This window comes from Gobius niger (assembly GCF_951799975.1).
Source record: "Gobius niger genome assembly, chromosome: 1".
In the NCBI taxonomy this organism is placed as follows: Eukaryota; Metazoa; Chordata; class Actinopteri; order Gobiiformes; family Gobiidae; genus Gobius; species Gobius niger.
This window is the reverse complement of record NC_136852.1, coordinates 19,373,992-19,397,256: the sequence shown is the minus strand read 5'-3', so window position 1 is coordinate 19,397,256 and position 23,265 is coordinate 19,373,992. Positions and strand designations below refer to the sequence as shown.

General features: G+C 40.0%; 3 protein-coding genes across 3 annotated transcripts in view; 1 reads left to right on the top strand and 2 right to left on the bottom strand.

Annotated features, from left to right (window-relative positions):
* The window catches only part of nxn (nucleoredoxin), a 37,271-nt gene extending 26,148 nt beyond the window's left edge, over positions 1-11,123 (bottom strand). Inside the window, exon 1 of the mRNA XM_079557222.1 lies at positions 10,537-11,123. Within this exon, the coding sequence (XP_079413348.1) occupies positions 10,537-10,845 (309 nt within the window). The 5' untranslated portion in view covers positions 10,846-11,123. The remainder of the gene's footprint in view (positions 1-10,536) is intronic.
* Positions 11,124-12,438: 1,315 nt separating this feature from the next.
* On the bottom strand, positions 12,439-13,395 carry txndc17 (thioredoxin domain containing 17). The gene is made up of 4 exons (XM_079557325.1): positions 13,092-13,395; positions 12,942-13,023; positions 12,664-12,739; positions 12,439-12,585 (listed from the first exon to the last, which is right to left on the bottom strand). The coding sequence occupies exons 1-4, from the start codon at positions 13,234-13,236 to the stop codon at positions 12,517-12,519; spliced, it is 372 nt and encodes a 123-aa protein (XP_079413451.1). The 5' UTR covers positions 13,237-13,395; the 3' UTR covers positions 12,439-12,516.
* A 332-nt stretch (positions 13,396-13,727) lies between these two features.
* Positions 13,728-22,842, top strand: kiaa0753 (KIAA0753 ortholog). Its single transcript, XM_079555924.1, has 18 exons — positions 13,728-13,854; positions 14,117-14,410; positions 14,500-14,716; positions 14,797-14,906; positions 14,979-15,029; positions 15,110-15,331; positions 15,453-15,588; positions 15,940-16,142; positions 16,226-16,344; positions 16,498-16,647; positions 16,973-17,062; positions 17,283-17,370; positions 17,455-17,526; positions 17,635-17,805; positions 17,995-18,076; positions 18,232-18,343; positions 20,975-21,187; positions 21,844-22,842. The coding sequence occupies exons 1-18, from the start codon at positions 13,732-13,734 to the stop codon at positions 21,989-21,991; spliced, it is 2,601 nt and encodes an 866-aa protein (XP_079412050.1). The 5' UTR covers positions 13,728-13,731; the 3' UTR covers positions 21,992-22,842.
* Positions 22,843-23,265: the final 423 nt, after the last annotated feature.

Here is a 23,265-nt window from a genome sequence, read left to right as displayed (position 1 = left end):
GAGCACATTACTGCGGGAGCGGCGGGAGCCATATAAAACAAACCGTAAATGTAAATGTCCAGGCTAGAGGCCGACCAATATATCGGGCCGATATATTACGAAATCGGCTATCGGCCGATCTTGCGCTGAAAAAACTCTCTGGGACCGAAAGTGATAGAGACTTCACGTTTTTTGCATTGGAAAGAGAGATGGCTTTAAAATGAGTCCCTCAACTCACTGGGCCTCAGGGGAACAGAGAAACATCGCAATGAAAATTGGTTAGCAACAAGTTTGTGAAATAAACGTTTTACTAAACCTCAGTCAATATGGACATGTTTACATGTCCTTTAAGCACAGAACCTGTAGAATTGAATCGCTTAGTTTTAACCAACAAAATTGATCGCCCCACAAAATGCCGTAGCTAGCAATAGTATGCTAATGCTAACGGCAGCTATTAAAAGCTGGGACAGAAACTATAATTGAATGAACTTAAAAAAATAAAATCGGCCGCTACTGGAGTGGCCAAGCATTTATGTTTTTTACAGGCTTATAGACCAGACATTTGCAAAAATCGGTCAAAAATGTCGGTCGAGCATATCAGCATCAGCCAATGAATATCCCAAAAATTGGCATCGGCCTAAGAAAAACCCATGTCGGTCGAGCTCTAGTCCAGGCATTGTCTTTTACAAGGCTTACGCAAACAATTGAAATATAACCATAATCTCAATATCAGTTATTGTCTCAGAGCTGATCAGTTCAACAGCACCTGATTGAGTTTGTCACTAGTAGTAACATGAAAGATTTAATAATAATAATAATAATACATTTTATTTAAAAGCGCCTTTCAGAACACCCAAGGACACTGTACAATGGACACATTAAAAACATTAAAAACAAGAGCAACAGAACAAAACAGAATACGGACGATTGAGAAGGTGAGCGCGTAGCTAGGTGGTGTAGGACTGTCTGAACAGGTGAGTTTGGAGTTTGGATTTGAAGAGGGGCAGGGAGTCTATGGTACGGAGGTCGGAGGGGAGAGAGTTCCAGAGCTGGGGAGCAGAGCGGCTGAATGCTCTGTGCCCCATGGTGATGAGTTTGACTGGTGGGACAGAGAGTTTGAGAGTGGAGGAGGAGCGGATTTCTTTGGTGTTTAATGGTACTGGAGTGATTTACGTAGAAGATCTTGTATATGGTCATGAATCATATACTAAAAGCTATATCTAATTAATATCAACATATAAAATACTCTAATCAGAATAAAGATTGATCAATATGAAGGAAAAAAATATATAAATACATATTTTTTGGTGTCATTGTCCAGTCCAGTCCAATATTTTCCATGTCACAGATTTTGATTATTGTAGCCATGTTGGTGTCCATAAAAACTCAAATCTCTCATGAATCTTGGAAAGTGTTGGTAAATTCAATAAATAACAAAATATTTTTTGTTTAAATTTGTTGCGAGAAAACATTTCCAGGTAAAGCTGTAAGTGGAAACCTTGGCAATAACAGTGATGGGAGCAAAGCATTTACCCCTGAACTATTCAAAAGCACTCATGAGACACCAGTGAGAGATGGGACCAAAGCTTTGGCTCAGTGTTGCGATGTTAACAGCATTTAGCCAATGGCAGGTCGACAGTTGGCTTCGTGTTGAAAAGATTCCTGAAGCAACAAAACATCCCTTGAAAGTCTTTCAAATCAAACAGCTGCAGATCCGCGTTGTTGCACTGGTCTTGCATATTGCAGTAATTATTTCAGTCCTCTGGCATCCTCCTATACAGCTGCACACACTTCACTCACAGGCAAACACAAAACGGAACCAGGATACAGCGTAGCTCAGGCCGTGTGCTTGTTTCTCTCGATCACAGAATTTTCTTCATGCCAAGAACGGAGTGCAGACAGAAACCAGCAGTCAGTCGCTACTCACCACTCACCTGCACAACTGAAGCGCAAAAGCCTGTTTTCTATACTGGCTTCGGTTCATGTATGAAGGTTGCACTATGCCAAATAATAGAGAGCGGTAGTAGCTGAAACAGAAACTAAGCTGCAGAAGTGTTAACAGTAATGGCAGTAGCACACAAGTACTTTCCATTGAATAGGCTACATATTAAATATACCTTTTTAAATATACTTTTATATCTGCAATCATTTGTAATCAGGGGTCTGCATTTTTACTCGGCCCACATATATACTAAAATATAAAGCACTCAGAATATTGATATCAAAGTCAACTGCTTGATCGAACATCAAAATCATGCTAATTGGAAGAATTTTGAAATATTGTGTCCTTTTAGAAATTCACGGGAAAGCCCGATCTTGCGTTCCGCCTCGACGATGAGGGGCGCACCGTGAAATCTTCAGCTCTAGACTAAACATACGTAAGTGGGTTGAACGGGGGCTGTACATGGGCTGGAGAGACACCCATGGCCAATGGCAAAGTTATATGTACAACAGCGGTCCCTCCCAAACCTTTTTCTTCATATTATACAGACCGGTGAGCACACGTGCTGGTGTTTTGATCACTTTACTGCGGTGCGTAAAGTCCTGCACGGCACTCTACGATACTAGGGCCAGCGTTGTGTTCTCTTTCTCTAGGACACGGCAAATATTTAACTCACAGTGCTATGAAGTTTGTAGTTTGTCCTATAAGAGATTGAAAACGATATAGCCTAAATGCTAAAGGAAGTACATGAGGCCGTGCAATGTTAATGTAAAGATGAGGAGAGAAAAGGGGAGCAACAAGTGCTTGTTGAAGTCACACCACGCCTCATTTGATCTCTACTTTCTAAGCCACGCCAACACTGTTTTGCACGCTGCTGTTGCGCCAGGCGGAGGATGGGTCTATTATTTGATGAAAGTGCTTGTATCTTAAAACATAATTTCTGCTTTTGTCTAGAGTGTCACTCGTCGATTTGTTACTCCTCTCCAACATGCCCACAAAACCATAAAAACATAGTGTAGCAATCATCATAAGCTAAAATGAGGAATGAAATACTGTAACTGGGAATGGTAGCAATTCAGACATCAAAGATGGTGTTGATGTCCTCAAAAACATGTCGACTAAAAAAAATGTATGAACAAAAATCTCCCACGGTTTTATTGCAAATTGCTCAGCTTTGAACGGTTGAATTGAACAGCTGACTCTGTCAGAGAAAGACATCATAGAGGCTGGGCTAATTAAAATATAATCCTGCTGAAGTAGGTATAGCTTTCAGGGCTTAATAACTCAGGCTTGTCAAAAGATCAACTCCAAATGACAAAAGACAGGAAGACGAGACCACCTACAGAACTCAGGAAATTCTAGTTGAAGGCTTTATCGGCTAAACTGAAACGCCCACCGGCAAAATCCAGACAGGAAGTTACTGGTTTCCATAGACACTTGCTTTTCCTGGAGCTGAAGAGGACAAAGACATTTTTCCAACAGAAGATGATATTTCCAGTTTCAGACAGAGTTCAAAGAGAAAGCCAAGTTAATAATTCCCACATTGTAAGGCTATACCAATAAAACAAAACAAATCTTATCCTTAAGTTTCAATGGCTAGATCAATACGGGATTTATAAACAAAACTGTGCAAACTCGGACTCTGCAACAGCTGCAAAACTACTCCAAATGATTTGCCAGGAATAGTTAACTGGTTGAGATAAATATTTGATCTTTGCAAATTGTTTTTTGATGCCAGACATTAGACAGGAAAATTGCAGGATAGAGAATGACAAGTCAAAACTAAGAAACTGCCAACCACATCAAGATTAATGGGATGCCACACATTTCTACAACCAACTATCCAAATGGGAGGAAATGTTTTAGGATGTACCTGGGAAATGTATGATTGTATTTCTGGACAGGCATGTTCACATTTAATGAAACTTATGCTCAAGTCTCATCTCCAACTTTGCAAGTCCTTTTTCAATCCACTAAGAGCACATCTTACTGACATTAAGTGCCTACATTGCTAATAAGGAATGTCCTCAAATAGCGTCACTTTTGCTTCATGTGGCTAAAGATGGCTTTAAGAAAATAACTTTTAATTTCCACAAGTTTTCGGTAACTTTGAAATTGCGAACACAGAGTTCTGCATGAAATGCTTGTGGTATAGCCCAATGAAACAGTCTTTATTTCGTTCCCAGGAGAACAAAGTATTGAATGCAAGCCTTTTCTATCTTGTGAGTGTGAAAAAAGAGAATCCATACCTCCTGGCTCTTGACGTACACTGTAATTAAAGTGGGAAATAGGTATCGCGCTTGGCAAACACCCTTACATTCCGAACACCAACCTTTTATCTCGGCACCAGCCGCTTTCACTGCTTCAAGAGCACATCCGTCATTGATGTGGGAGAACAAACAGGAGTTAGAATAATGTCTGTGTTTCTCAGGGAATAGTGACTGGCCAAAACCTGCTGCACACCTGCCACAGGCCCGAAACGGCGCTGGAGTGTAATGAGCAGGTGCTGAGTGACACGGAGCTGATATGCGAGTGGAAGGAGCGCAAGTATTTCATCTGTTTACTCGCGTCAGACTCAAATTTGAGTAACTAAGTAAGTAAATAAACCACAAGCCTGGACCTACAATTCAGCGAAAGGGCGAATTAATTATTAAAAAATATCACTGTGTCAGACCTGCATGGATATTTTATAGTATTAGGGATCTGACATGTGGGATAATTCTATGAAGTACACTATCCCCATCTCAAACACATTTCCTGGCTTTAACATTTAATGGCAGAGTTAATAATACAGGTGTTGTTCGGCAACAATAAATCTCATGGCAATTTTTAAAGGTCGCCTTTAGATGGAATACCAAGGTTCTCTCCATGGCACTGTTGGCAATGTTCAAGCACACACTTACTCTATTCCCAGACGGGCAGAGGGTAGTCAGTGCACAATTATCTTCCTAAATGTACCACAGTAAGAGATTCAAATCTTTTTTTGTTAACACAATGTCTGACGACTCAAAATCTATTAAAAAAAAATCTGTTTGCTACAGATTTAAAACCCACTTTCCCTCATGGCAGGATCCATTAGCGCCTTAACTGCCTGTTTGATAATGAACAAAGGGCCGGTGTCTTTATTGTTGGGCATCATGCGACTCAGAAACTCCTTCTGTGTTAATCTCTCTGGCCCTGCGTCTGTAATTGCCTGAACTCTTGTGCCGCACAGCTTTGCTCTCATCCCACAGTGAAAAGATGAGACCTCTGCTTGCTCCTTACAGACGGCTTAAACTGATAAACCCTTTGATTCAAAATGGCCGTGGGACTGGGCGCTGCTTGCAAACAGATTGAGGAAAGAACGAATAATCAAAACGACGATTAGCTCCCAACGCAGCACAGAGCCAAGCCACAACAGGGGGTCTGCAGTCTCCCCACCGCTGAAAGTGTTAAAAGGGACAGTCTGTTCGAGCCTTTTCAAATAGTGTAAGTGTAATGTAATGAAACAACATGACCAAAGCTATGCCTGGAATGCACGCCACAAGATTTTATTAAAGAACAAAGTTGTAGCAAGGGTGACTTTTAAAGGGGATGTGACAGCTGTAGAAGGGGGCGGACTGTATGGTTGTGTTCAAGGATACACACGCTGAAGATAATTACTCAGATAATTACCACTTTCCATGATAAACTCTCGTGTAGGCCACAAGCACATACTGTATGTGTAGAACCAGACAACAGCTCTGAAAGAATATGCACGGCCCTTGCAATGTCAATAGAAGTTGCTTGGTATGGCCACAGAGTTCTCAATCAAATCCAAACATCATACTTTGATTCATTACAAACACTGCACTAGCAAAGAAATACACAAATTCATAGAAGCGCACAGCACAAAGTAATGTATACAAAGCTTGCCAATAAGAAACAATCCTTGCAACATCCTTTCTTTAGCAAACTGAAACAAGATGGAGTGTTTCACAACATTTTGAAACCATCAGCTGGTCTTCAGGGCCAGTCGTGGCTGGTAATATTTCTCCAACGTGCATTTTTCCATTAAAAGGTAATAATTATTGGAAAGATGAAGAATGAGCCCTGCATATGGCTGTTTACATTACGGATAATCCAGTAATGCGAATCGATTCATGGCCCTACCATTATTTGTGCAGAAGAATAGCTTGGCCAGAGGTGACCTTAACTAATAGACCAGATGCGTGGTATGGAATCACGTGACTCAAGGGTGTTGGCAGGGATTTGGTATCAAAAGGAAGGCTGTGTTAGACTTGAATGTTGTTACAGGCTTAAAAAAGCAAAATAGACCTATCTAGATCTAAATTGTTAAGTATTATCTCTAAGCACGTTCTTAAAGCAATGCAAAAGCTCAACATATAACGCTTTGTGCCGATAATCCTAGAAAGCGACAGCGCTGCCATTTGACCCTTGACATTTGATACCAAGTCTTCTCATTATTGCGCGCTGCAAAGCGCACAGTGAATGCAGCATCTGTCTAGGTCTAAGTGAGGATCAACAGCCAGTCGGTGTCAACTAATTTGAATTAGGAAGGTCAGCAGTCGATCCATTTAGATGCAGCTCAATGTGTGAAATCGAAGATGTTTTTCTGCTCTTTAGCTTCAGTAGCACATGAAACTGAACAATTAATTTACATCTTGCCTATAAGAATGAAAACGATACTAAACTATAGATCTGTGCAATTCATAGCGTACAGCGGTAAATCTGATTCAATGTCAAACCAACAGACAATGGGAAGGAAAAGTGCTAATGTGCCACAGCAAAAGCACAAACAGTGGCTTTAATCAGTGTGAAACCAAGACACACAAGCCATTTAGCATCATTCAGAAAGCGCAATGGTCATACAGGATGGAAGGTACAGGACTATCAAATTTCCCCTACAAAAACCATCACACAATGAATAAATGTACATCAACGGTGTTATCAAACAGCACATCTCCTCCTGAGTAACAAATGCAAGATCCTGAAGCATGCAATGTTCCATACTATTTCATTTAGTCTTAGAAATATGATAAGTAGTGAGGACAAAGGGAATTCTGGGCTTCCAACATTCTGCTGTGGAGAGGTAACAAAAGCAGGACGAGAAAGGACAGCCTTGGATGGTGAGATGCCCCAGGGTGGTACTGTCATTATGTTTGTGAGGGCTACTGAGCAGTGGTGCAGGGGCCATTAGAGTCCGGAGGAGGATGAACGGGGGGAGGACCGACGAAATAAACCATCCATGAAGAGAAAGAGGAGCTCGCCTTTTAGCTTTGACGCTCAAATGAATATGGCAGAAGAGGATAAAACATGGAATAATGCCGGATTTATGCATTGATTGAAAAAACCACCATCTGCTTATTTCCGTGGAAAGAAGCAGAGCTATTTTTCTATCATCATCAGCATATTTTAAAACTGATATAAGCGAAGGAATGCAACAAAGCTGCAATAGAGACTGGTTAAATCCGTAGCTCTCATTTGAAGGCATGTAGACACTGTGGTGAGCAGTGACATTGTCATTTTATTATGGAAAGTCTAAAAACTACCACGTCGAAGTGATCCAGAGGAGATATAAAGGACATTTTATCACAAGAATATTTATGTAGTTCAGAGCCGACAAGCTAAAGTCACGGCCCAACTGCAATGGAGCACTGTTGTTAGGTTAGATAACGAATTCAAAACAGATTGAGCTGCAACAAAAAAAGAGGTTCACAGCTCAGTAACAAAGCCAAAACACCCACTACTGAGGATATCTCTATTGTCACTTTGATAACACAAATTAGTGAGAGGAAGTAGAAATCTGAGATGAGACCCAACAGTCACCAAGTCGCGTCCTTGCCCTGTGGCCTTGAGCTGCTTCTGTGGAGCAGGTGTCTACCCACATTCTTCATCTACGCCCTTGTCAAACACAAGGCCAAAACATCAAAACCTTGCAACAGTACACTTTCAACTGTAGGCACGAAGAACCAGTTAGACATTCACTTTACTTCACATTTTGTTTAGATTACTGCATAATGTAGAGCTGCACAAAAATGTAACAGCTAACTATGTTAAAAAAAACAGAAATGTAAGTAATAATACAACAAAAGCCAAACCATGAATTAACAAGGTGATGATTAACTTTTTTATGTAACTAAAGATTGACTGAGCAAACTTGTAATTTACAAGTCAAATATGCCAGAGCGTCTCTTGTAAAACTAGCTTTCCACTGGTACCACACGGAATTCTGTTTGCATCAAGATGCTGCACAGCCTGATTGAGCAAAACCGAGTAAGTAACGCAACCTCAGCGTATCCTTCAATTATCTGCAAAGCTTTCAATTACATACACCCCACATCACTCAGGCCTCAAATATTGTTGTTACCCTATCAACCAAATGCTCCACAGAGACAACAGCCTCGAATGCCAGATACACAACAGTTGTACGGACAGACTACACAGCACATTTCAGCAGGTCGGTGACATACTGCAGCCACTGGCCTCGTACAGCTGCTGGCACTGAGCCGAGGGAGTGAGTTAGCTGCCAACGACGAGGCCTGCAACAAAACACAACCGCAGAAGAACAGTAATGTAATGTGATCCATGTCCTGTTTTATTTAATGAAGTGGGTTGCATTGATTTATACTGAACTGCCTCCACTCTTCCAGCACAAGTCCATGTAAGGCAGTGTAAGACGGCCTTGAGACGCAGACAGCTGGTCAGCTCCAACTGTGCTATCAAGGATCCCCAGTGACAGGCAGTGCGATTTCAGAAAACAATAACTACAAGCCTTGATACCACATACCACACACAAGATGTTCAAGGTAAGAGATAAGATAGGAGTTTATTGATCTCACAATGGAGAAAGTCACTGAAACCAGATGTACAAGACAAAAAGAGAAAGGTAATGACACTGTGTACCTCCTCCTACTATTCAAAGGGTAGACCTGCCTTTTCTCTATGTAATGTGTTATCCTTATTGATAAAAAACAAATATTTCCTGCAACAGGAAGGAGAAGATAAATCGTGATGACAATGTGGCCAGTAGAGAGCAGGCGAATAAAACTGGAGGAGGATTTTGGAGCAGTTGTCTCATTTACAGGAGATGAACTCTGCTTGGGCTCCGAGGGCTCCAACAGAGGAGTGACAAGGCCGCTTGGATGCAGACCACATCCGTACTTACTTCTTCAATTAATCAGCATCTTCACTCACCACTAACATTAATGTGAATTATTAGCCGCTGAATAGCACTCTGGGGAAAGGGAATAAAAGAAATGAAACACGACACAGGCCATAACAATATTTTCTTGCCTGCATTGAATGCACAAAACAACAACCCTAATTCACACAATAGAGATGAAGACTACAGTGTAATAGAAATCCAGACTCTGGCCTTAATAAAAATGTATCGAACAACTGCATTATGTCCCAGAGAGCCACAATACCAGGTAATCTGAAAATGCATAAGACATTTTGATGCCACTGATTTTCCATGCATTAACGTCACACCAACGCGATGGATGTCGTGCTCCTCCCAGACAACCCCCCACTCCCTGTCATTTTTCACTTATGCCTCTCGGTCTCACTGGCCTTCATTATGGAAATCATCGCTGCATTGTGGACAAATACAAATGCTCACAAGAAGGCAACAGATTAGGCCCAATCATTGAAACAAAATGTGTAATTTGAACATTAAATTCCACAATTTTTACTTTTACTTACATTTTTTGTATTTTATATTTTCTTTTGATAACAAGCTTGGCTCTGACAGTGTTTGTGTGACTAAGATAATTATTATTTTGAAAAATAATTTTGTTAATCCTTGGCTCCACTCTGGCAACACTGAATATCACAGTACAAATTTCTTCAGAAAATGTAATTCATTTAAAAAATGTTTTAAAATAAATTGTATGGGGCTGTAAACTAACAAACAGCCTATTCTGTACTGAGAGACTGATTGCAAATCTGAAACTGAACCATATGATGCAGTGTATGGTGCCACGATACATCAGCTAATAGGTGTACAATACTGATTTGGTATTAGTTTGAAACTATTCATTTAAATAAACATGTTGAATTTGTTATATTGTTTCATTTAACAAAGAATGTAGAGGAGACTGCAGATGGGGTAATAACACAACAATAGGAGGCCTTCAGCACAGATTTGCTGCCTCACACTGAACATATGTGAAGCTGATAGAACTGGGACGGCTTCCAGTCACATTCATTTGCAATAACTTACATTTTGCTAAGTGTCTACAATTTATCATATATAAAATGTTCAGATGAGTAACAGGCATTTGTTTTCTTTAACATCTCAATACATACCATAACCTATAAGATGTACAGTTAGCCTAATACCCTACAAAGAGAAATGAAAATAGCCTTTTAGTAAAGCAAAAGTCTTACATGCACAGGCTGATCAGGCTTCAGTAATGTGATAGTTTCATGCAAACTGTAGACATTACAAATTCGAGTTCTGATTTTCTGTAGCCTAATCCCAGCTGTAAATGAGACTGACTTGTCTACAAAGTTTATGGCTGCCAGGTCAATCGAGACGTGTGGACATTAGGACGTCAACATCCCAAAACATTTTTCACAAGCATTTTTGCACATTTCTCACACATTACATGATCTCCACCACATCTTACCTTTTTGTGTCTATCCTTGAAAGGTAACGCGGCCCATGGCATCTCTTGTAAAAAGTCTTGCCAATGTTTCTGATCTTGATCAGATGAAACAAATACGATTTCCATTTTATCCTTGTGTTCCGAAGTCTTTTTAAATTTGCTGTAAAACTCGCACAGGCTGCCATTGAACTGCTTGCACGGGGCGTTCAGGCTGCATCCAAAGAACAAGCCGACCAGCGACAGCTTGGAGCCCAGTGATTGCACATCCACCTCGGCTTTCTCGCTGTTGACGAGCCGCTCTCCGAGTAGACTCACCAGAAACTCCGACATGGCAGCCTGCGGTCCGCGTTACCTCAGCCGAGACTGCTCCTCATACAACCGCTGTGTTGTGGGTGATTATTAGCCGCCACTTGGTCCACCTCGGCCGCGCGGTCTGAAAGAGCTCCTGCCCCTGTCCGAGTGTGTTGTGTGGAGCCTCTGCGTGCGCTTCCTCCACGGTGTGAGCGCTGTGCAGGAATGTGCACAGCTTTAGATGGCCCTGCCTGCAACAGCGGAGTGTGCTCACCTCCGCATGCTAACACTTAAAACGTGACATCTGCTGGCTTCACTTCAGACGCTACATGCTAATGTTTTAAAGCACCACCAGAGATGGCACATCTTTGGATTTGCTTTCAGGACACATAGCATAGCAAGTACAAAAAAACAAAATGTTCTTTACTCCTAGGGTCAAATAATACTTTCCCATCACCACCAATTTAATTAGGTAAAATTTGCTTGATTTCGGGAAAACCCTCTGGATAAATAAATGGCAGTGAAGAGACTGCCATCGAGTGTACAAAGCAGGTAATTACAAGTGAACAATTTGCACAAAAATGCAATATGTCATTTGCGATATGCTTGAAATATTATTATTGGTCAAGAGTGTTTTTAACGATCAAAGCTATTTTGGTGCCATGACTGTAAACTCCCTGCCAACGGTTGTGATATTTATTTATTTAATTCATTTTTTTTTACCTTCTACAGTGGGGCTGAAAGTTAGACTAAAGGATTTTGACCAAATACTTTTTTGCCCCACTGTTTATGTATATATTATACTTTTGCCCTTTTATGCAGATAAAAAAGTTGATATTTGTGTGCATTTGACCTTGTAGTGACCCATGTTGGCTGTATGAGGGGTCAGCATGGACCCTTATATTACTTTCCATAACGGTGGTCCTACAACGCTCCAGTATCAATTGTTTTGTAAGTTTTCTGGTGAGAAGGTCTGTCAGCAGTGAAAACCTTCCAAACAATTGATCCTAGAGCTTACTAGACAGACTCATACAGCTGCCGGCCAAATACAAGGTCAAATACACACATATATCAACTTTTTTTTTTTTACATATAAAAAGTTGCACAATGCACCTTCAAAGCTTTCTGTTCACTGTATATAAGATGCCTCTAGTTACTATTTCCTGTCTATTTTACACCCCCTGAGTATTTCTTAATCGTGAATAGTGAATTTCTCCATTGTGATAAAAAATCATCTTATTCTAAAAAATATTAAGTCACTTGTTTTTGATCAAATCCACACAGCTTCAGTTTCACAAGTGTCATTTACAGTAAACAAAAAAATATGAACTCTTTAGTGTCTTCAGATGGGCATCCATTTATATTATTTATTGGACTTTCAGGTTCATCTAAACATGCAAAAAATATGAATCCAACCATTTAAAATAATTGGTTCAAAATATCACTACAACACACCAAACACTGACAGCATCAGTTTTTCCTGATCCCCATAGCAACTTAAAAGTATGGGTCTCTTGAATGTTAAATGTCTTTTGAAACCCTGCAATAGTGAATAGTATAATTCATTTAATTGAACATTATAGCACAAGGAGTCAACTGAGATAAAATAATAAGAAAAACAAACAAACATTGAGGTTTAACCCTCGCTGCTGTCACATTTATTCCTCAAATACATGTAGTTAAAAAAAAAGAAGTATATTAGGGAACTTTTCAGTCTTCAGTAAACATCATGCGTACCAGATCAGATTTGAAGCATTCCTCCTCCACAAGTTTCTGGGGCTGTAAACAATTTCACACAGGTTACAAGGTAACATGACAAGCAGGGTAATACTTATTTTCAATTATAGGTGGTCTCACAGTGCCATATCGCAGAAGAGTTGGAACCCCAGTCAATTTTAAAGTCTTCTTGAAGTCATTGTTTGAATCCTTCCAGCTGAAAAATAATAAAATAATTGTTTATTAATAATAATAATAATAATAATAATAATAATAATAATAACAACTTTTAATAAGCCTTTATAATAGCTCATATCATAACACACACTATATTACACACAGTATTAATATACCACAGTATATAAATAAAACAATATCATAACATTTTTCTGTTTCCAACAGAGAATAAAAATACTGACTAGGCCCTCTCTCCGACTTGACAGTAGATGAAAACAGAATCCTCGGGAAGATGACTCATTTCCTTTCGGACAATAGGCTCAGCTGAAAAGTAAAAGTGCGCATTAAAACATGCATGTTCCACAGTAAATAAGTTTGCATGAAGTAGTTACCTGTTACACAATCTGGACACCAACTTTTCCCTTTGGCATCTTTATCACCTGAGAAATAAGCAAAAATGTCCTTCCCTTTTCTTTCAGCCACAGCCTGACAAAATTCTTCATAGCCATGCACACTAACTTCTTCGTACTGAGACATTATTTAGATAATCTCTGTTCCAATGTGGCGTTCGTACCTTGCTCAGTGAACCAGGTCTAATGCTTTGAAGTTGGTTAAATACTGCAGACCCGTGTACAGCTGTAGAGCATGAGCTGACAGTGCTGTATCCGCTTTGGTCAAGGGTTCTTAAAGAGACCGCCTCCCAGGTTTAATTTATTATATATATGTTTGTTGTTTTCGGATTCTTAATCGATTTAAATTTGAACTAAATCAACAGTGATTATGTTAAATAGAGAGTTTTCTTCGTAGAGTGTTAAATACCGCAGTATTTCAAATTGACTTTCAATCAGTTTAGATCCCTTCGAGCACCCGTAGTAAAACAAATCTACTTCCGCTTGAGCCGTTTATGTTGTCATGGCGGCCTTTCAAACTGTAATCATTATACGATAAAGTAAATGTATAATCATGTTATAAAAGCTTTATTATTTCGTTTTCTAAGCAGTCTGTGGTATCTCTAAGATACTTTTTATGGTTATGGCGGTGGAATACTTGCAAAGTAGTCCAAGAACTACTCACCAAAAGGGGTGGATTGTTGTGAACTCAAACCGTAATGTTAATGACAACAGAGAGCTGTCAGTATCAAAAACTGGAACAAAGGTAACGTCAACCAAGTTAAAGTCATCACGTAAACAGAAATATTGAATTGCTAGCTAATGTTTTGTATTTTATTTTTTGAGCAACTCATAAAGCTTTACTGACAAGCAACACATTAACTCTAGCTAGTCATGTTTTTGTAATGTGAAATAAAATTATGTATGGTAATTATTACCCAGTTTGACTGTTGTGTTGTACATAGCCTAAAGTCAATTAACAGTCTACTAGGGGTATATCATATAATTCATATTTTTGTACCTCCCAGTTACTATTCAATGAAGCTGTTCCTGCACGTTCCAGCAATCGTGCCACCTGTGTTGACCCACCTACTTCCATTGTCATTGAAAAGTTACTACCTGTGTCAGAAGAGCACAACCTCCCTGACAGTACCAAAAGCTCCATCAGCTTCATTGCTTTGTCTGAGGAGCGCCTCAATGCAGCTGTGAAACTTGCTAAAAGAGACTTAAGAAGAAGGCGACTTGATTCATTAAACAAATCTCCCCAAAAACATACCCAAAGGACCTCCCTCCTAGAAACGAGTGATGTTGAACTATTGCAGGTATGATGTAGTACATTTGTTTTTGTATTATGTTCATACTGTATTATAACTCTGAAATTGTTGTTATTTTGGTCCTTCTCCTCGTCCAGGAGATTGGAGCTACACCAAGCAAAGTTAAATTAAAGGCCTCCAGTCCAAAAGAGCAAATAGCAAAACCAAGAGGGAGATTAGGACGAGCATCCTATAATCGACCTCTGACCAGAGAACATGGTTCACAAGAGAACAGTTCTTTACACAATGAAATACTCAGGCTGCAGAATGAGCTGGAGATGTGCATACGGAAAGTAGAGGAGCAAGCCAGCAAAGGTACTGAGCCTAGTTTATGTTTAATTGTCAGATGCAATATGTTATATTTTCATAAATGTATCTTCACCCATTGTGAACAGAACAGAAATCATTGGAGCCACTGGAGCCTGATGAGCAAAGCAAGCTGAATATCCGAAAAGAGAAGCAAGCCGCTCGGTCTGCCAGTGTTATATATGCTCTTAAGCACCAGGTATTTAGATGTGGAATAATTATTTTGCAAGTTAAATCTATTTAACTAAATTTCCTATATTTATGTAAATAGGTAAACGAACTACAAGAAAACTTACAACAAGAACATTGTGAAAAAACAAAGGTAAGTTCATGTTACATTTTCACAATCTGATAATGAATTCTGTAGTAATTAATACTGCCTACTTGGATTCTTATTTTTAGTCTACATCACTACAGAGACTTGCAGCTGCTTACCGAGGTGCTCTCCGAGCTCTACATGGGTTCATGCAGCAGCTCTCAGATTCAACTCACTATACACATCCACCTAGTTTTAAGGATTTAGGGCAGCTCATTCGCCAACTGTGTTTGTGCTCAGCCAAAGTTGAGTTAAATAAAGGGTCAGCTTTGCCTCAGTCTGCTCTCTCCATTCTACAAAAACTAGAGGTGTGATTTACATTTCCTTGAAATTATTTTTCTTTATGTGTAAATGTAACTAAATATATACTGTATATAACACACATTTTGGTGTTCTATTCTCATTTTATTCACATCTTTTCTTTGCTAGACTTTGGATTCAGCCCTCAGTAAACAAGCCATGCTCAAAAAGATGCAAGTGCCAACGTGTCCTCCACCCAGGGAGTCTCACCAAGGAGCCAACGTATTTGCTCATCAGGCTAAAAATGCAGCTAATAACATAAAGGGTAAAAACAACACAATTGGTCTCCCACAGTTAGAAATGTCTGTTTTTATGCTGAAGGGCTGACTAAGAAATTATGTTATAACAAGAGCAGCAGTGGTCCTCCCCGGCTGTTCAAGGCACTTGACTCCTGCAGGTTTAAATTGGATTGGAAAGCTCCCCGTGGACAATGACAAAAGCATAAACCTTTACCTATCAGTCTCTTCAAAGACCAATGACCTTGTCCCTGGTGAACAGGCCCTACCATTAGGTTGAGCAGTAATCAACTGGGACTGAGCAGTTCTGAACACTACTGAAAATAAGTGGTCATTTTTTAATGAATGATTTTTAGATCGCAAGTAATGGTGAAAAAACTCTACTCTGTTATTATTTACAGGTAAGAAAAAAGCCTCAAGAAAATCCAAATCTGTGTCACATGATCTGACATTTAGAAGAGATGTGCTTAGAGCTGGTGTGGAACGACTTGCCCAGCAGAGGGTGCAAGGGAACAAAGATGTTGCACCTCTCAGAGACTCAAAAAAAGCAGTTCATCCAGAAAAAGTTGCTCCTCTCATTAAGGTTATTACATTTAAGAACTTACTAATACATTGACTTTTTGCTCTTTTGTCATTTTTACTTTACCCTTTTTTTTGTATGATTAGGCACACAGTAGTTTTCAGCAGCCTACAGTTTCATCTCGGCTCAGAGTGAATCAGCTCCCTCTGAGAGAGCGGTCTGTGCCCTGGATACCTACTTCCCCTCACTCTCCTCCTCGTCAACGGTGAGCCTCTAGTCTATGTTAAAGGTGTACAGGGCCTTTGTGTCTTCTCTGTTATTGGTTTTAGTTCTGCTACATCATTTGATTTGATGATATTAATGCTTCTAATAAGGTGATTTGTATAATTTAACCCTTATCTCTATATATTATATTCAGGCCTCTTCAACCAAAACCAAGACCAGAGCCCCGTTGCCTTTTTCCCCCTGAGAAGAGCCCTCAGTGCCCACCCAAAGCTAAAGTTGCTAACGAAGCAGAGCCAGCTTTAATCTCAGAAAAGGAACAACAGGCCCAGGAAGAGGCAATGAGGTACACAGAGCAATTCCTCAAACAAATCCTCATATGAATCTGTTATAAATATCATGAGTGGCCACTACTGCCCTCCAAGTAAATGGAAAGGGAAATGTTAATGAATGTGAATGATACGCAGCTCTTAGATCGCACTTGAAAGGGGCATTCAGATTCTGAGTCATGGTGAAAGCACGTTGATAGTTGTGTGCTGCCTTATACATATAATATGTTATTGATGCTATTTGTACTATACTTCAGCTAACAGGTTGCCACCTTCTGATTTGTGAAATAAGACATCCTGATTTATGAGGGAAGGTGAGATGTATTCAATTAACTGTTGCAGGAGAGTATGGTTGGATAAAATGACAATGCAGAGACTGAAAGAGCTTCAACAACTTAGTGAAGAAGAAAAACAGTGCATCCATATATTAAGGTGATTTTTAATATATAATGTTATTTCAAGATCATGTTTCTCTATAACTTAGTATACATTTGTAAATGGTCATAATATAAATCTGTGTGAACATTTTCCTTTTGTAACTTATATAACTTATAGTCTATGCCATGTAAACATTTTCTATCTAACTGTATAAGATGTACAAGCTCTTTATATGACTTTATATGCTGCATTGTGGGTGTGCTTTGGATTAAAGGTCTAAAGTGATCTCGCCAACTCGGTGGGCTGAGGGGCCTGAACAGAAGGCTACAGAAATTATACAGCCCCTTGAAGACCAAGCACATGTTTGTGGTTCATTTTCCTTTTTTGATAATGAGTTTCTTGAAAAACTCTACAAGATGTAAATATTTCCTTTTTTGTGTTAATAGCAATTTGATGCTTCAAGAAACACAACTGTTCCCTCTCTCAACAACAGACTAATTGAACATGTTGCACAAGGGGTAAGAAAATTTAGCTGTTTCTATCTAGTAGATGTAACGTTTTTAAAATGGGAACTATTTTGTTCTGGGGCACATGAATATAGTTTATGAATATTTTTTCCTGAGCAGTGTGCAGAAAGTGCAGAGCAGCTGAGTGAGGCCCTTCTGGAGGACCTGTTGGAGGATACGGTGCACGCGGCGTGGGCAGTGGAGACAGACAGACAGCTGGAGGGCAATGCCCAGAACTGGGCACAGACTAGCACCCTGGAGAATATGCTGCTTCGCATGGAGGAAATGCAGGTGAGACTCCCAATTGAACCTCCCACCATCTAAAGGTCACTCTGACCAAGAAAGGTCAGGACTAGCTCTGTTTTATTTATAGCTTCTGTTGTGATTGTGCAGTTTGTTTCTGACAAAGAAGCCAGACATTATTTTGATCTCAGAAACTGTTGATATTTGATGTGTGTTTCCTCTTTTATATGTGAGCAGAAGGACCAGGAAGAAGTAAGGAGACGAGTTACATCAATTATATATTCAGATCCTCTTAGCTGGAACAAGTCAAAAGACACAGGTAAAGCAGATTCTAAACAATGTTGTTGACTTTAACCCTGTAGGTGGAGACAAACTTTTCATTTTCAATAGATGAGGTTTTAATGTCTGTTGGTAGTTGATCCATTAGTCTCATCACACTCTTGTCAACCCTTTTCTTGCTCTTTGCTCTTTCAGGCAAAGACTCTTGCTCCAGGCAATGTTCTCCTCAACCAATCAGACTAACCAGACCACTGTTGAGGCAGAGCCCTGCTGCTGAAATAATATTGGAGAAACCTTTAGAGACCGGGTATGTACTACTATCAAACTGCTCTTACTTCCTTGACCTTTTCAACACCCTCCCATTGCAATGAATGTTTGTACTGTTTTGAAGGACAAGAACCGAGCCATTTCGGCCTGTAATTTCAGCTTAATGTTGACTATAGCCTGTGCCCAGTGTGTGTCCGTAATGAATGAAATCTTTAGCTATGATGATTGACTTGGTTAAATAATACAGCACATTGAATCAATAAAAGGGAAAGTAGTCATAATTCTTTCAATAATGCACTGAAATATTTTTTTTTCCTTTTCACACGGCATACTCTTGACCTGCTCTGCCATCATGGGGCCTTACTCATCACATAAACCCACATTGTGAGCACCATACCTGGGGCAGAGTCAGTTCTCGTTCTACTGCTTTAGCTACAGCTGCTCCACTGATTCAACTAATGAGAAGAACTTGGTGGCAGTCAGAGTAAAATAGTCAGGGCATCATCAAACAAATACAGTTACTATCATCACCAGTAATTGCCTTATGTAGACTAAAGTAATCCATGTGAGTTTGACAAATACAAGGAATTAAACTTCACTACACACTTAATAATACCACAATAAATTATTGGCTTTTGATATGGTGTTTATTTACAAAAGATCATTTTGTCACATCTACTCTGTTTGAACTGCACTGAATGATGAGTCTCTTTCTCAGCTGCTGTAAAGAGCAAAGAGAGTGCGGTGCAAGACTAAGACTGATTGACAGAATCGATTTAAGCATTTATTTGTTTTGTTTGAGTAAATTTAGCCCCGGGTGAAACAATCAAAAGGTCGGCTCAGCATCAGTCCTCTGCTGGTGCTTGTTTGTTTCAGAAAATTGTCTCATAACAAGACGCCAAAAGGTTTTTTGGGGGAAAGTTAACAACAAGTTTAAACTAAATTAGGAAAGTCATGGCAGAACTAAAAGAGAACTTAAGCATATTATTTCTTAGTGTAATAGTGCGAGATATATTGTGTTACATTTCACTTTTTGATTTGAAGCAATAAAAGGTACCTTGTCCCATATGATAATCTGTGGATATGCATAATCAATCCAGCGACAGAGAGGGTGGATGATTGAAGAGCTTTTGTCACAGGATGTCGATGTGTGCTGTTTTATTCATCGCAGCAGAACACACAGGCCTAGAATAAAAGAATGTTATTTCAGCTGCCGAGTGTGGCTCCTCACATGCGCGGCTGACTGGATGTTTATAATGGAAATTTCCAGTCACAGGCAAACAAATACCCAAATTCTGCAACAACGCTAACCAATAAAATTATACATTTGGCAGTTATGCAATGGACATCCTGGCAGCTTTGGGAGACTTTAATGTGACTTTCAAGAAACAACGAAATAAGGGAAGAATGGCTTCCAGCTCAACATTGTATTTTAAAAGCACAGGCGATCAAATGCTCATTATATCCCCAGAAAAATAACATTGTGGCATGCTTCTTTCTCAAATCCATGCATAAAACAAAAGTCATTGCTGTGTTGCCTGGCTAATAAATGACTGCATTGTCAATGCTATGACACAGCTCTATCTTTCCAAACACGAGCAAAGCAGCAGATGAGATATGTTTCCATAGTGATTAGATGTGGCTTTTGGATATTGCTGACTGATCCACTGCTTCACTCACAGCTGGTCAAATAAATTGATGAGAAGATAAAAGCTCCACTCAGCTATATTGTTAATATTTTATGTGTTTTCGTCTCTCCAATCCTCATGCCTATTTGGAACTGCAGCTAATTCACGTGTTTACACAAATTATCTCCTACTTTTTGATCAAAGGAAAGATGACTATGATGCAACTATTATTTATTTTTATGGCTCTGCAGCAGTATCGTGTGCATAAAAACAAAACCACAGGGGTTACGGAGTGTTTCTGTCCTAGACCTGGGTGAATTGAGTGAATGAAGCACTCTACGGCATCTGTAAATCTTACTCTTGGTGCCAGATTGTTTTCTGTGGCAACTCCAGAGGGGAAAAGAAAAACATAATAATGTAGTGTGACTGGACTTATACATGTTCCTAATAAGCGCTGGAGGGTTGCTCCTGAAACAGAATTTTAATTCCACTGAATCTGTGGAGAGCTGTTCTCAGTCGGCCACTCAACTGTAAATTGACCTATTTTGCACTAGAAGCACAGTCCCCTGCTCTGGCACTTTCATATTTATGGCCGCCCTGTGGTGTATAGCCTTTACAATCAAAACAGAGCAAGTTCAGTTGAGGCCCAGCAGCACAATGGAGCGGTGCTTTGCTTTGGGAAACTGCAGCGACACTAAATATAGCTCTGAGAGCGGCGTCGCCCGGGCAGGCTGATTTGTCCAAACAGAGAGGATTATAAAGCCAGACCATGGCAATGCCCAGCTGAGCCCCTACTCACTGCGTGCTCTCTGACACCTCTCCTAAATTCATCTTCCTGGATTTTATATTGGGCACAGCAAGTGTGTCTGCTCCATCACAGCGCCACACTTCACTGTTGTTGCCTTCTCAATAAATGCATTTGTTTCTTCCCCACAGCGTCTGCCCTGAGAAGACAGTTCATGTTGCGAGGATGGAGTAGATCCAGATAATGAAATGGAGTCACTTTCCCTGTGCGTACTTTAATCTTTCTCTTTCTGACCCAGAGTCTTTTTGGAGGACAGGCAGACAGAGGCGGAGGTGTTTGAGGTCAGGAGCATGTTCCCAGTCGCAGTGCAAAGCAGCAGAGGCGCTGTTCTCTCTGTGCCGAGCCGCACTCTGAGAAGCATCCGCCAATATCGGGAAGACTATGAGGCTTACTGTGGCTCTGTGGCTCTCAAGACCACTGGTGGTGTCACGCCCTGGGCCATTGCAGACAGGTAATTACAGAAAATAAACAACGTCGTTAAATATCTTCAGCATTTAATACCGTTCATCTAATCTATCTAGAATCTAGTTGTAATTCCAGTGGCATGCTACAATTCAATATGAATGTTCTAATGTCATAAGTGCTATTACCAACTCATTACAACACTCCCAAAGGTGCCATACAGAGTTTATGGTTTGTGTAATCTCCGTCTCCTTGGTTTTTACTGTTGTTCATCTCATCAGCATAACTAAGGGAATCTTTTTGTTGCCCACATTGAACAAGAAGACGTGTATCCAAAATATATACTATATTAGGGCAACAGCTATTCAGTACAAGACTTTGTTACTGCTGCTGTCACATAAAAATCTGTTTTTTTTTTACGATGCTGCTACGATGCCACACAACATCTGCCTCAAATGAACTTTCATTCTTCCTTGTTCGGTCGGCCATTGCTCCTGTCTGGTTTTCCTGAGGCACTGGTTGAAGGATGGGTCAAACGGGTCTACATAATCCAAACATCACTGTCACCATCTGGCAAAGCTCTCACTTGAGAATCGTCCGGTTTATGTTGTTTTTGAGCGGGAAAAGAATCTTTCCCAGTGCTTTGCCATCTAAGAAACTCGCCTGTCAGATTGCTTTCATGACTGTCTTGCCCTTGTCCCTCAGTCTAGCGGAGGAGCTGTTGGCGGAGGCGTTGACCGTGGTGGCTGCCGAGTTTCAGGACGTGGTGGAGGAGTACGCTGAGGCTGTCTTCACATCCGAGTTTCTTCAGCCTGTTCAGTCACCCACTCCTTCAGCCCAGGCAATAACGTAACAATGATAATGATTGTAATATTTAGATGCTATTTTAGACACTTTTTCTCTTCTACAGTATTATGAGCCAGCATCACACAGGAAGCGTTAGTCACAATAGGTTCGCACTCTACCTGTGTCTGTGATTAAACAAATGATGTGGTAGGTTTGTGCGCGTAAGCTGTGAGGGCCCATTAAAATATTATTGAGGATTACAAGATTACTGCATTCCCTTTCCGCCTCATAGAAATATCACAAGAGATTACTCTGCATCCATTTCCATATTGAAATACGGAAATAAATGATGAGCATCTGTTCTTGCACATGGGAGAAGCTAATATCATGTGTTTTTAGTCTGTATTGTTTTCCTTCCACTAATGTGATGCTAATCATTTGCTATCGAAGTGTGAGTATAGAAATCCTAGTATTTTGTAGTTTGCACCTTGGTTTGAAAAACATTTATTAATGCATTACGGCGCTATACCAGGGACAAAATAAACTCTGTGGACTAGTTATGCCAGCAGAATGTCCCTTGAGCGTCAGACGAAAGGCGGCAGAGCGATGCAGAGAGCTCAGATGCTGTGATTGTCTGTAGGGACTATCCTCTGACAGGGGACATACACTGACTGCATGAATTAGCTCACTTTATATGAACTGCCCCTATTTTTTCTCAAGCGGGGTTGTGTGATTGTCTGGGTACGTGCAAGCTCTCACTGTCTCAAAACACATATTTTTTTATTAATGGAAGATAAATGAGAGCACTCAAAGCAGGAGGGATATTGCTTTTGTAACTGATGTACTGGATTGAGGTTGTTCTACTGTGTAAGGAGTGGCTGGAGTGTGCAGGAATAAACTCAATTTTAAGAGCTGATTTGTGAGACCTATTTTTGCTCTTTTTATAGTTGATGCGCAGTTTGCACACTATTAAATGATAAATGACTGCACCTCCAGTGGTACATTAATCATTCTGTTTATGCAGAACAGCAGTGAAGAATTACTGATGAGCAACCTAAACTTTTTCTGTCCATGTTATACTCATGCTCACTGCACACCCGTATGTGTTGATTTTGTGATGTATAATTGCATTGCAAATACCCCGTATGTGTAATGGCCACTAGTTTTCCCATTAGTCTGAAATAACACCTTATGTAACAGTACTGTGCTGAGTGTATTTAGTGTAAATAATTATATTTAAATTTGCTATTAACATGGAGCTTTGTTTGTTATCACTGACTCAAGTTGTTTCCCGAGCTTTTCCACCCACCAGCTTCAGACACATAACAAAAACAAATCCAC